This window comes from Manis javanica, chromosome 16 (assembly GCF_040802235.1).
Source record: "Manis javanica isolate MJ-LG chromosome 16, MJ_LKY, whole genome shotgun sequence".
In the NCBI taxonomy this organism is placed as follows: domain Eukaryota; kingdom Metazoa; phylum Chordata; class Mammalia; order Pholidota; family Manidae; genus Manis; species Manis javanica.
In genome coordinates, this window is record NC_133171.1 from 39,359,119 (window position 1) to 39,370,946 (window position 11,828).

The 11,828-nt window shown below is 48.2% G+C and overlaps 1 protein-coding gene across 6 annotated transcripts in view; it reads right to left on the reverse strand.

The window, feature by feature from the left end:
• The window catches only part of TFAP2B (transcription factor AP-2 beta), a 28,696-nt gene extending 17,240 nt beyond the window's left edge, over positions 1–11,456 (reverse strand). The window contains exons 1-4 of one of the 6 annotated variants that reach the window (XM_073224103.1): positions 11,194–11,456; positions 8,199–8,225; positions 6,499–6,957; positions 1,773–1,833 (exon numbers count right to left, since the gene is read on the reverse strand). In XM_073224103.1, the coding sequence (XP_073080204.1) occupies positions 1,773–1,833; positions 6,499–6,957; positions 8,199–8,225; positions 11,194–11,274 (628 nt within the window). In that variant the 5' untranslated portion in view covers positions 11,275–11,456. Of the gene's footprint in view, positions 1–1,772; positions 1,834–6,498; positions 6,958–8,198; positions 8,226–9,546; positions 10,238–10,269; positions 10,854–11,193 lie in introns of those variants that run through there. The other 5 variants (XM_037003047.2, XM_073224102.1, XM_037003048.2 and 2 more) reach the window with 5 other exon arrangements.
• Between the last annotated feature and the right edge of the window lie 372 nt (positions 11,457–11,828).

The following is an 11,828-nucleotide window of genomic DNA, read 5'->3' on the forward strand; positions in this document are numbered from 1 at the left end:
CAGCAATTTAGGCAATATTCTCATTTTCTCATTCCTGGAGATACCCTTATATAACATAAATGTTCACATTTCACTGACAGACATCCACAAGCCCTGAAACCAAAGTGTCTCACACCTAAGAATATTTTCAGCTCCATCTTGTTAGGCAAGCTAAGTTCCAAATATTTTTATTGGCCTGGCTATGAATAACATTTCTGATTGGTCATCTGTTGGGCATACCTCACGTCAGCCTAAGTGCTGTATTAGGATGCACACCGCTGAGCTATGGGGGGCTTTAGCCTTTTTCATGAAAAAGGAGAAGGAACTAAAACAGAAAAGAAACCAAAAAAGCGCGCGGGGAAGCTCCTCCCCTTCTCCCCCTACCCCATCAACTAGCAAGGAGCCAAAAGTGAAGTCCCAAGAGGAAATGGTGAAAGTGAGCTGTCAGCACAGTTGCAAATCTGAGCACTGAGCCTGGGTGTCCGAGCAACCCGAGAGCTGGCATTAAAATCCAAAGCAATACTATCTGAAGAAGAGAGAGACATTTGGAGCAACACTTAACATTTTTGCCCCAAACCTTACTATTCTTTTTCAGGATATTACATTCCAAAGCCAAATGTCATCATTTCAAGCTTTCCCCTCCCTCCTCCCATCCTTCAACACTACTTTTCCTGCCTTTGTTACAAAGAAGAAAATTAAGACGACCTCACCCTGTTTGAAATCCTTACTTCACAACCTTCCTACTATGTTGGCTTGACTGAATTACTTTCCAAAGCATCTTTTCTTTTGTTTTTGTGAATGTCATATGGCTCAAATGAATCATAAATGACTGAAGCTGGGGATTGTTGACACCAAACATAAGGACAGGCCTTCTCCAGCATCCATAAGAATGGGTGACAGGAATTAAAATTGTATCTCCAAATATCAGTTATTTTGATAATTAAAGATTGCCCTGTTTACACATTCAAGCTCTTAAATTTGTGGCATGTGAGTGACGTTCGGCAGGCATTCTCTCAGTGACTGTCAGAGAAGAGGGGGAAAAATTAAGCAGCTGCAAAACGCCCGAAATGAGTTATTGTAATTACATTTAATTAGTTTAATTAGTTAATTATTTTGCTTACAGCTGTACAAGAGACTGCAAACATTTGTTAATATCACATGCCCTTTAACAGTATGGGGTGATTCCACAGTCACACTAAATCATGAATGCATATGTAGGAAGATTTAGAAATGTGCATAGGCTGTCTCAGCTTCTCAAGATGCGCATATTTAGCAACACATTTGGCCCAATTAAAAAAATAAGACTAAGAAAACTCATAAAACACAGAGAACTGGGAAGAAAATTACCACCAAAAAAATCAAACACAAAAACAAGGAGAGAAGGAGCTGTCTCAATGATCTAGGGTTTAGCTCAGCAAACAGTCCAGTTATCACTAAAATGATTGTAGCACATTTTTGAAAGTGGTGTTTCCCAGACAGTTCCATACTCCACGGTAGTTCAGTTATTTAAGATGTATCTAGAATTGCTACCAAATGCACCATGAGAAAAATGGCTACAGTCTCTGTCTCTGTATCTCCCCTCATCGAGGTGTTTGCCTGCAGTTTTCCCTCCCCACCCCAACCTGCAGTTTCCTTCCTCCCGACATGCCTTTTCACCCAGACAGATGCTGTCCTATGATTGTGTACAAACATTTGCGTCTTATAAATAATGAATGCCCCCAAAGTGAAGACTCATCATAAAGACATGAATGCACAGGAAAACTTTGCTTACTCTTGAGAGGAATAATCCATACCTTTTTTTATGACAGACTGGTCCAATAGATTCATGCCGCTGTTATTGGCATCTTCAACTGACTGTGAATATAAAAACATCACTATTCAAATTGACTGGATATTAAAGAATCACACACATAAATCATGTCATTCCAAACTGAAGTTTCTGTTATTTCCATTTCCATTAATTCACAAAGGGAGGTTTTATTATTATCATTATTACCTCCAAATCAACATAGAAATGAAATTCACTCAAATTATAAATTCTTCCAGTGGAAGAAGAGGAAAAAGGAAACTGTGAGAGACATCTGGGATGCAGTACTGGTTTAGTTATTATACTAAACATAGATATTACATAGACACATACAATTTTACGTTATTTGCTCTTTTGAATTGTGAAAATTTGGCAGCTGATTTTCACCAATATTAGTAAGAGCAATTTCTGTTTTCTATTCTATCCCAGTGCATCTCACCCCAGAGTGTTTTTACAGATACATAATAGTTTACATTATGGGATTTTAATTAAAGTCTGAGCAATTTGGAATGGAATGCAAACAGCAACACATAGGAACACGGTTGCAAGCCGCCAGGACCGCACACCCACTGCAGTCCATACACGTCGCTATGCTCTATGGACTTCCAGCTACATGACAATCCTTGGGAGAATCCTGCACAATTTGCTCCCCTCCCACCCCCGCTGCTGCTGCTTCCCAGAAAGGGGCACACCTGTCAGGAGCAGTAACCACAGACACACAGACACACACGAAGCCGGGATCCCCCCAGTCAGTACCTAGGTAATAGCAAAGAGCGTTCATCTTCTGTGCCACCGTCTCATCCCAGAGAAGGAAAGTTTCAACCCTGGGTGCTGGCAGCACTTCTGAGGGGAATAGCGGTTGGAATGCGATTCTTACTGTTGGGATGCGGGAAAACAGAGCTCTGGTTGTGCATCCCAGGGCGTCCAAAAGTAGTAATTCCTTCTCTCTACCTCTCAATGAAAATACTGGATCCCTCTGAAATGTACAGCTGCTTTCCTTGAACCTTAGACACCTAAATTTGAACCAATTTGTCACCCACTCTATACAGAAATAAAATACAAAGGGCTTGAGAGTGAGGTGGTGTTTTCCCAGCATATCCCACCCCCTCTTCCTGAGTCCCCAGGCAGCGCGTGTGTTCATCACAAGGAAGAGACTGTCTACCCCAAACCAGCAACGGGTCAGAAATGAGATGATCTAATCATGGAGGGGGGCACATTAATATATTTTCGTTTTTAGCAGTCACTATTCTGTTCTCAGAAAGGTGAGGAAAACTTGTTACTCTCCATAAGAACCGTTTTCCGTGTTGTAACATGCCATGTACATATTGAGAAACAGTAAAAAGCTTCCTAAAAACATAGTTCAGGTAACTTGTTGGAAACTCCTCAGGAGACCTCACCACGCACACGCGCACGCAGGATTCACGCCTCGCTATGTTCACGTGTCTGCAGGGGCGATGTGTCCACGCAGGACAGAAATATTCGCCTGTGTCTGTGGGTGGGCAGACCGGCGATCTCACGGGCCGGGACCGTGCGCCCCACACCTCACCCTCACGTCGGTACGTAAATATGTATATACGCCTCATCAGCGACGTGGGGTAGTTGTGGTAGTTAATGAGAAGGCTCTTGTCTGATTTTCTATCTAATTACGGCCGCCTGCTGGGTTTTTGTACAGGATATTCACGCAGCATGCTGGCGCTTAATCGTCACAGGGAGGATCGTAAAGATTTAATTAGGACTGCATGCGGAAGCGCAGAAAAACAACTCAGACTCGTAATTACTAGACTTCTTTAGTTAAAAGTGATACCAGGGGTTGCTTTAAGACACTAGTGTGTGTGTGTGTGTGTGTGTGTCTGTCTGTCTGTCTGTGGGTGTCTGTGTGTTGGTGTGTTGAGGGGTTGACTTAACATCCTTCTGTGTTCATACGCATGGGTAGTAGAGGTGACCCGACGGGCAAAAGAAAGTAAGCGTTCAGGGCAGCCACACCAACTCCAAAGTAGGTGTCATCTCACCCCCGCTTTCTTTCTGATGCTGTTTTTCTGAGTTTTTAACACTGCCCCTCCTCCCCACACTCACATACGCACAATGGGTGAAATGTAGCATACCCGGAACCCAAACAGCGATTTGCTAGTTTAATAGCCCCTGTGAGTAAATTGAAATAGAAATTGACAGGGTTTTATAGTTTCATTTAAAAAAATATTAGAAGCATTTGGTTAATTAGCTCTTCTCCTCTCCTCTCACGGTCGGGGCGGTGGCCCCACGCCTCGTGTGTCTGGGTCACACAACCACCCCCAGCCTCACCCAGGTGAGTCCCCCTCGCTGGGAGGCCCGCAGCCAGCAGCTTCCTCCGGACCCCGTCTTCGGCTGCGGTGGAGATAGGGGACCCGGAACACACCAGGCCCTCGGGGTCCAGGCCCAGGCACTCTGGTCTCTTAAAGGCCGGTCGGGCGCAGCCACCCGAGTCCGTAGCTGCAGGTAACTGCAGCCCCTGCACCGAGACTCCTAACTCGGAAGTGGATTCCCCCAGATGAAGCAGAGGAGGCGCGGCCTCTGGGGTTCGGGGGTCTGGTAGCAGGGGCACGGCCCCCGTTTTTCCTTATTACCTGCCCTGTGCACGTCAAGCACTCTTCAGCCTCTGGAGGCCTGTCATCGCCGCGCAGACAGACCGTCTCTAACCCTGCTGTTTCCCTCCTGGGACAGGCGCGGGTGAATTTCCCGCGACCTCTGGCCCTGAGGGTCATCGGGAGAAAGTCCCGCGGGCCTCCGCACCTAGCCGGACGACCAGCTGGGCTGCTTCTGGGGGAGGGACGGGACACAGGTGGGGTGGGGCGGGTGCATTCGGGGGCCCCGGCCTTCACCTTCTCTCTTCCGGGCTCTCTCCACCTCCACCTCCGCGGGCTGTGTTCCCGACCCGCAACAACTCCGCCAGCCGCGCGACGTTTTGAAGAACATGTTCTTCCGAATGCACCCTGACCTGGCCTCTTTTTCTCTCTCCCTTCGCACTTGCTAAACACTCAAAACGCTTTGCAATCCTATCTTACAAAAATCAATCAATAAAGATCGAAAACCAAAGAAATATATTTCCTCTTTGGGGGAATTCCTGGGTTCTGTCGCCTGAGCCATTCGGGCCTGCAGGATGGTGACTCGGCCAGTGTCAGCATTGCCAACAGCAATGGTGATGAGTTGATTCACTTTCATTATCTAGCACTTTGAACCGTGCCCAAAAAGGTTAATTTAAAAACTTTTCCCCCAAGACACGTATTAGTCCAAGCATTTAAAAAAAAAACTATTAAATATTTCCTTTCTCCTATGATATTCTGAAATGAGCAATATCTCCAGACAGGAATAGTCAAGATGGGTTAAATCAACAAAACTATCATTCTTATCAACTACAGGTAAATCTAGCCACAAATCAGGTGATTCCATGATTTTTGGAAACAATAACCGAATTTCCTTTAAAACAATAAACCACCATTGACTACACACAAATGCTGTCACATTTTAAATGTTCAAAACACATCCCGCCACCCCAAAAAGTTAGAGAAGGCCTTATGTACCCTTTTCCCTTTCCCATTTCATTTTCTTTTGCTTTAGAGGTATGTCTATAATGATGCATAATATACACAACTATGCCAATGAGACTGAAGTGTCAATCAAATACCTTTCAACCATATTTATCTTTTCTGGAGACTAAAGTACAGAGCAAAAGGAGACCTGTTCAAAATCACCCAGACAGTTTTTAGAAGTCATTTCTTTGATGTTTCTTTGTTTAGTTTAGCCAAGTATTCTCAACCAAATCAGGCTCTATTGTGTAGGTTGCAGATGGGATAGTGGATGGGTGGGGGGAGTGTTTTGAGCCTTTTGTTTTAAGAAACAAACACGTGATGTCTCTTCAACTAGGATGGTGGCTTTGGGAAGAGGAGAGTATTAATAGAGGGGGAAGACTGAAGAGGGACATGGAGAATATTGATCCACAGTCTTTTCATGGACCAAAAGGTGAAAAGAATCTCCAAAATGCTATGCATCCTCATGGACTCCCTAATAGCATTAGGGCTTTTTGGGTCTGTTCTCACAAATACTCTATTTCTTGGTTGATGACTCTGGAACTCAGTTATCTTGGAAAAGGGCTTCTGCTGCTTATGGGACATTCAAAGTAAGCCCTGGCTGAAAGAAACATAGCACAGGTTTTTCTTCCACTCTGCATTGTCATGCTTAACAAAGTCTTTACAGATCTAGCAGGAACCTCAGGAGTCTAGAGAGGAAGGCGCCTCCATGCTGCAGTCGCAGCCTCTAGGCAGCCAGGTCTTCATCTGCCATATCAGCTGGCCAGGCCCACTATGGGACATAGGGTGGATGGGTGGGGGCTCTTGGGGAGGGTACTCAGCTTGTTGGCACAAAGCACCAGGGACAGGAAGGAGTTGGGCAGTTGGGGCAAGACAAAAGTGTCCAGTCTTGATTCTGGTGATTCTCAGCCATCAGAACACACATTTTGCTCCTTCATGATTTCATTTCTAGCGATTCTAGCTTTCATAATTGGACCTCCAGAAACTGCCACTATACAGCCATAAACAGTTATCTATGTTCCGTCCAGTTGGTCCTGTTCTAAGAGGGAAACTACCTCCGCCAAAAGAGACGGAGTTGCTTCTCCCCACTCCCGGGGCATTCGTTATTTATTTATTGTCTGTTTCGTTTGTTTGTTGTTTGTTTGTGGTTACCTGGACGTCTTCCATTCCGGGATGGCCGAGGCCATGCAGCGAGAGGCTGTCACCCATGCCCGCGTCCAGGCCGTGGTGCGCGGAATGCAGAAGTACGTCTGGCCGGCGCACCGAGTGGTAGTCCCTCCGGGGGTCGAGGCCCGAGAGCTGGGGCAAGGCGGCCCGAGGCTGGGGCAGTAGAGAGCCGGCTTCCGAGCCCACTTCTTGCCGCTGCCGTTGTCCCCAGGGGTGCTGCTGGGGCTGGTGCAGTGGGTTCAGGGAGTAGGGGTCGTTGACGTGGGAGTAGGGGTCCTGGCTCTGGTGGTAGGGGAGCGGCTGGTAGGGGGGCGGGAAGTAGGGCGGCTGGAAGTCTGACGACGGGGTGTGGGACAGCGGCGGGGCGCTGGAGTAAGGTCCCTGGGACACCGAGCCCAGCTGGGAGAGCCGCGAGCTGTGGCTCGGGACGCCATCGTGCCGGTCCTGGGAGCGGAAAGAAGGAAAGAGAGAAAGAGGGGGGCGGAGGGAGGCGGGAGAGAGAGAGAGAGAGAGAGAGAGAGAGAGAGAGAGAGAGAGAGAGAGAGAGAGAGAGAGAGAGAGAGAGAGGAGAAAAAATACAAGCGACAAATGGAGAAGCCTATTTTCTGTGTGTTCTTCCCGGGACGGGGAAAGCAAAAGTCTGAATCTTATACTCCCGATTGGACTCAGAGGGCTTATGATTCCAGCAATTCCAAAGGCGAGGCTTTTGGGGGGCATAATGGGGAGATTCACCCACTTAACCATCTGAGCCTTCTGTTGGGAGTGCAAAGCCAGCAAAAGGGGTGAGGGTAAAGTAACTACGTGTGGAGGGAGGTTCTAAATTCTTTAATTCAAAATATAGGAGTCTTAAATTTGGTATTTGCTCTTCTCAGTGTTATAAACTGTTTCTCTAACTCTTCCGGAGGCCCAAAGCATAGCAAATGCAACTTCGTACTATTTCCTATGTTGCTCCGCCTGTTCAAAACCAACTTCTGCTTTCACTGGCAGCCCAGCCGGCTCCCCAGGAGCTCCCCACACAGCCTGATAGTTCCAGGAGCTCCGAGGAGTCTGCTTGCTTTGAGGACCCCCTCACTCCTCCCTCCTGGAGAGGAATTCATTTAAATAGTGTTTGATTGAAATGGATCTCATTCGAAATCATATCCTTAGCCCATGTTAAGTGGAGTTGTGGTTCTCAGGAGTTATTCTCTGAGGTTGTTTTTCTATATCTAATGCGATTATACCCTAGGGTGAGAAATGAAGGACCCAGGGTTGCGATGGGAGGGGGTGGGGGGAAGCCCAGACAACTTATTGTTGGTCCTCTCTGGAGTGGTCACCTAAGGGGACGGAGATGGGCACTAGGAGAGGGGGTGTTTAGGTCTCTCCCTCTCCTCTGTGGCAATGCCATGGTAAAGTCCCCATGATTCTTTTTGGAGAAATAATCACCTAAATTTCCAAGCTGCAATGACAAAAAGTTTTTCTGTTTGGCCTCCCCCCTCCCCAGCTGACTCATGGAGCTCAGACGGAGAACACAATGCAGAGAGAAGCAGCTGCAGCCTCGTCCAATTATGGTGCTAAATTACCAAGCCAAAGGCGCCCAAAGGAAGACAGAAACAGAGAGAGTGAGACACACACACAGAGACGGAGAGACAGAGAGACAGTGAGAGGAGGGAGCATGCAATTCTGGTACAACGTGAATCCAAACTCACCATGGATGAATAGGTGTGGACTAACATCTGGAAAAAAAAGCCTGGTTACTGCTCAAAATCAAACAATGATTAAAAAAAAAAATCAGGGAGTCCAGCAGAGAAACGAGCTGGACACAGGAGCCGAGCTTGAGGTGTTTCCAGGACAAGCCATCAAAAAAAAAAAAAAATTACCCCCACCCCCACCCCTAAACAAGATTGGCAATGCCTGTCACACACAGAGCTGTTTATCGGTCTCTTGCTGTCTTTTTGGGGCCTCTTTTCTTCTGCCCTTCTTCGGGGCTCCAGATGCAGTCCTCTTCCACCCGAAGCTGGGCTCAGACTGCTCCGGCGCCCCTTCCTCCCTCCGCTTGCCTACACCGCCTCATAATAATTGATATTCATGACTATTAATATTACACGAGTACTTTAAAGGGAGAATGGAGGACAAATGGAGCGTGAAGCAGCAGCGAGCACAGAGCTCCCCTACTATTGTAAATGACGTTCATTCAGTGGAGAATTACTAGATGTAATCAGACGAGGGGGCTGGCAAAGGCAGACTGGGGAAAAAGTTTAGCAGGAAAGAGGCAGAACTTCAATTAACTGAGCCGGGGACAGCGTAAAGCAGCCCCCTGCTCCCTGGGACAAGGAACGGAGGGAAAGCATCGCTGGGGGCTTGTGTAGAAAGTAGGTGTCCCTGTTCCTGGAGAGGACTTTCCTAATGGGAAGAACTGATCGCCCTCGGTGCTTTGAGTGCAGATTTTAAAAAATAATAATAAAAGAAAATAAAGAAAAAGGCTAAGGCGTTGCCTCATCATTTGGAGGGGAGAGAAAAGTAAACCGGCTTGTTTACAGTGATGTTTGCAGACTTCGACTGAATATTGGAGATAATGCTTATTTATTAAAGAATAGAGGTGAGATGGGGGCTTTTCACCCCTTATGCAACCTTTCCCTCTTTAGTGTTCATACAGTCTGTGATTTTCACCTCAACTTAAAAATATATGCAATCAGTCTTGAAGTACACTAAACAGCCTTTCCAGGCAAAGCCAGGGGCAACAGAAAACCTTTTTGGATGATTCAGGAACCCGTTCAACTGGCCTGACTGCCATTTCTGTTAAAGTTCAACCTTCCTCCGGCCTTAAATAGGCTGCTTCCACCGTACTGCGGGTTCTTCTATATTTTTGAGTTGAAAATTTAGGCAGAAAGGAATCCCTGCAACATCCCCTCTCCGTCCCCTTTATTCTCTCGTTTCCCCCTCTTCCACTCCACCCCTCCCTCTTCTCGCCATCTCCCTCCCTTCTGTCTTTCTCCCTCCCTCTTTCCCCATTTAGCCAGTTTACTCTTCTTAAAGAACAAGTGTTCCCCTGCTTACCTTACAGAACCCACTGAAACCCCACTGCGTACACCCCGAGCTATTTACGCCGCCGCCCCGTCCCCGCCAGTGGCATGCCCACTTCGGGCGCTCACACTCTTTCGGATAGTTCTAGCGCCTTCGACTTTTCCATTATTTCTCCCGGTAGATAAAGAAAGGAGGCCGAACCGAAACAAACCCACCAGGCGGAGGCGCGGCTCTTCGTTACAGTCGGTACACAACCACAAAGAGGAAAGGAAAACCCCAGTCATCATTGCGCAGGCAGGCGAAGGAACTCTCACGCGCGCGCACACACACACGCACACGCACACCCCGAAATCAGAAGTCAGGGACGGCAGAGCTGGGGGCCCTGGGTGCGAGCGCAGGGGGCATCGAGCCACGTGTCCCGGCCTGTCCGCCCTTCGGGACGGGGCCAGCGGGTTCGCGAGGAGCCGGCCGGTCGCTGCTGCGCGTCCCGCTCCCCTGGTCCCCGCACTGCGGCGGCCTGCCCGGCTCTCCCGAGCGTTCCCGGCGCGGCGGGCCGTGTTTCCCCGCGCAGGTCGCGGGAACTTCTGTGCGTCCAGCCGCCACCGCTCCGTCCCGCCAACCCTGCGCCGCTCGCGCCGGTCGCCTGGGACTTTGTTCCCCTTCCTCCTTCCTTCTCCAACTTCTCCGCGATCTCCGCCGCCCAGCTCGCCGGCTCCCACCGCCCGCTTCTCTAACCCCTCTGCGCCTTCCTCCAACCTTGTCTTTATTTCCTCCCTCCCTCGACGTCTGCTCGGAGTCGCTGCTCCCCCTGGCCCCTGGCCCCTGATTCGGGCTCGCCGAGGCCCTTCCGCGCCGGGAGAAGTGGCGCGGGCCTCGCCGGTAGTCTGTGCACGGCCCGCCGTGCGCCCGCCGGGACGCCCGCCTGGCCCGCGCGCCCCAGAGCCGCCCAGCCGCCGCCCGAACCCCGCCCGGCGTCTCCTGCAGCCCGAGGGCGAGGGGCGCTAGCCTCAGCGCTGAAGAACCGTGCGCACTGAAGAGGGGCAGAGCATTTCTTAAAAATGCCAAAACATGGGGGTGGTTTGGACGCAAGGACCCTCAAAGAAGCAAAACACAAGAAAAGAGAAAAAAAATGTCTGCTACGGCTGCTAGCCTTGGGCTCGCTCTGTCGGCACGCATCTATCCATCTGTCTACTTCCTCCTCCTAATTTTCCGTCCCCTACTTGATCCGTTTGTTACCGGCTTTAGAAATTTTATTGAGAATAAAAATTACAAGCCCGAGTCCGTTACGAATGAGGCTTGAAAACCTGATTCTCTCCCACGCTCAAAAGGAGGAGAGCCTTCGCCTTAATCAGTTCTCGTTTTCTCTGCCCACATTCAGTAGCACCACATTTCCCATCAGAGCCGAAGGAGGGGGGGGGGGCGGTGTAGGAAGAGAGAAATAAAAATAAAATAAAATAAATCTTCTAAGTTAAAGTAGTCAGATTTCAACCTTAAAGTCCTTAACATTTTCAGAAGCGAAGTTCTCCCCAACCTAGCTTTTCTAAAAGTTAAGAGAAAGCTGAGAAAACCGACCGGAAATCTACGAGTAAATAGCTTAAAAATATCTATCAGTTGGGGTGTCAAGAAGCTCCAATTCTCTATCTGCAAAGCTCTAAGACGCATCTGGGGGTGTCAGCTCACCTCATAGATATCTTCGTACTTGACATTCTCCACGAGCTTCCAGAGCATGATGGCAGCCTGGTCTCTAGGAGGTGAGTGCATTCATGTGAGGAGCAGATGTCTGGCTTCTCAGCACTCCGCTGTCTGTAATGATCCATCTATAATTGGAAATGGGGGATACACACCAAATCCGACGCTCCTCTCCCATCGCAACTTATATCTGTTGTCTCAAACAATAGGCTGGAGAAGTAAGCCTCAGCAGAGAGAAAAACATTACACACACAGGAGTTAGATGTAACCCACAGACATATATATTATAAAAATCATAAACACGTATTTACACCCAGACACCCACATTTAGTTATATAAGCACCCCTGGGTCACGCAGACTCTACAGACTCAAGCATTTAAAGGAGAGAGAGTTGTTCAGTGAAATTAATATAAATATACACATTAAAACCTCTATATTGAAAATGATGAATCATTGTAGGCACTGACTGAAGTCTTTACAATTCATAATGAGAAACCAGGGGGTCAACAGCCCCCCATTTTCTGTGTAGATTTTAAAAGGGGAGCCATTACTGAGATTTTTAAAAATACAAATGCTCCAATTTATGTGTGTTCTGCAGGAGGGTATTTTGAAAGATGGATTTGGG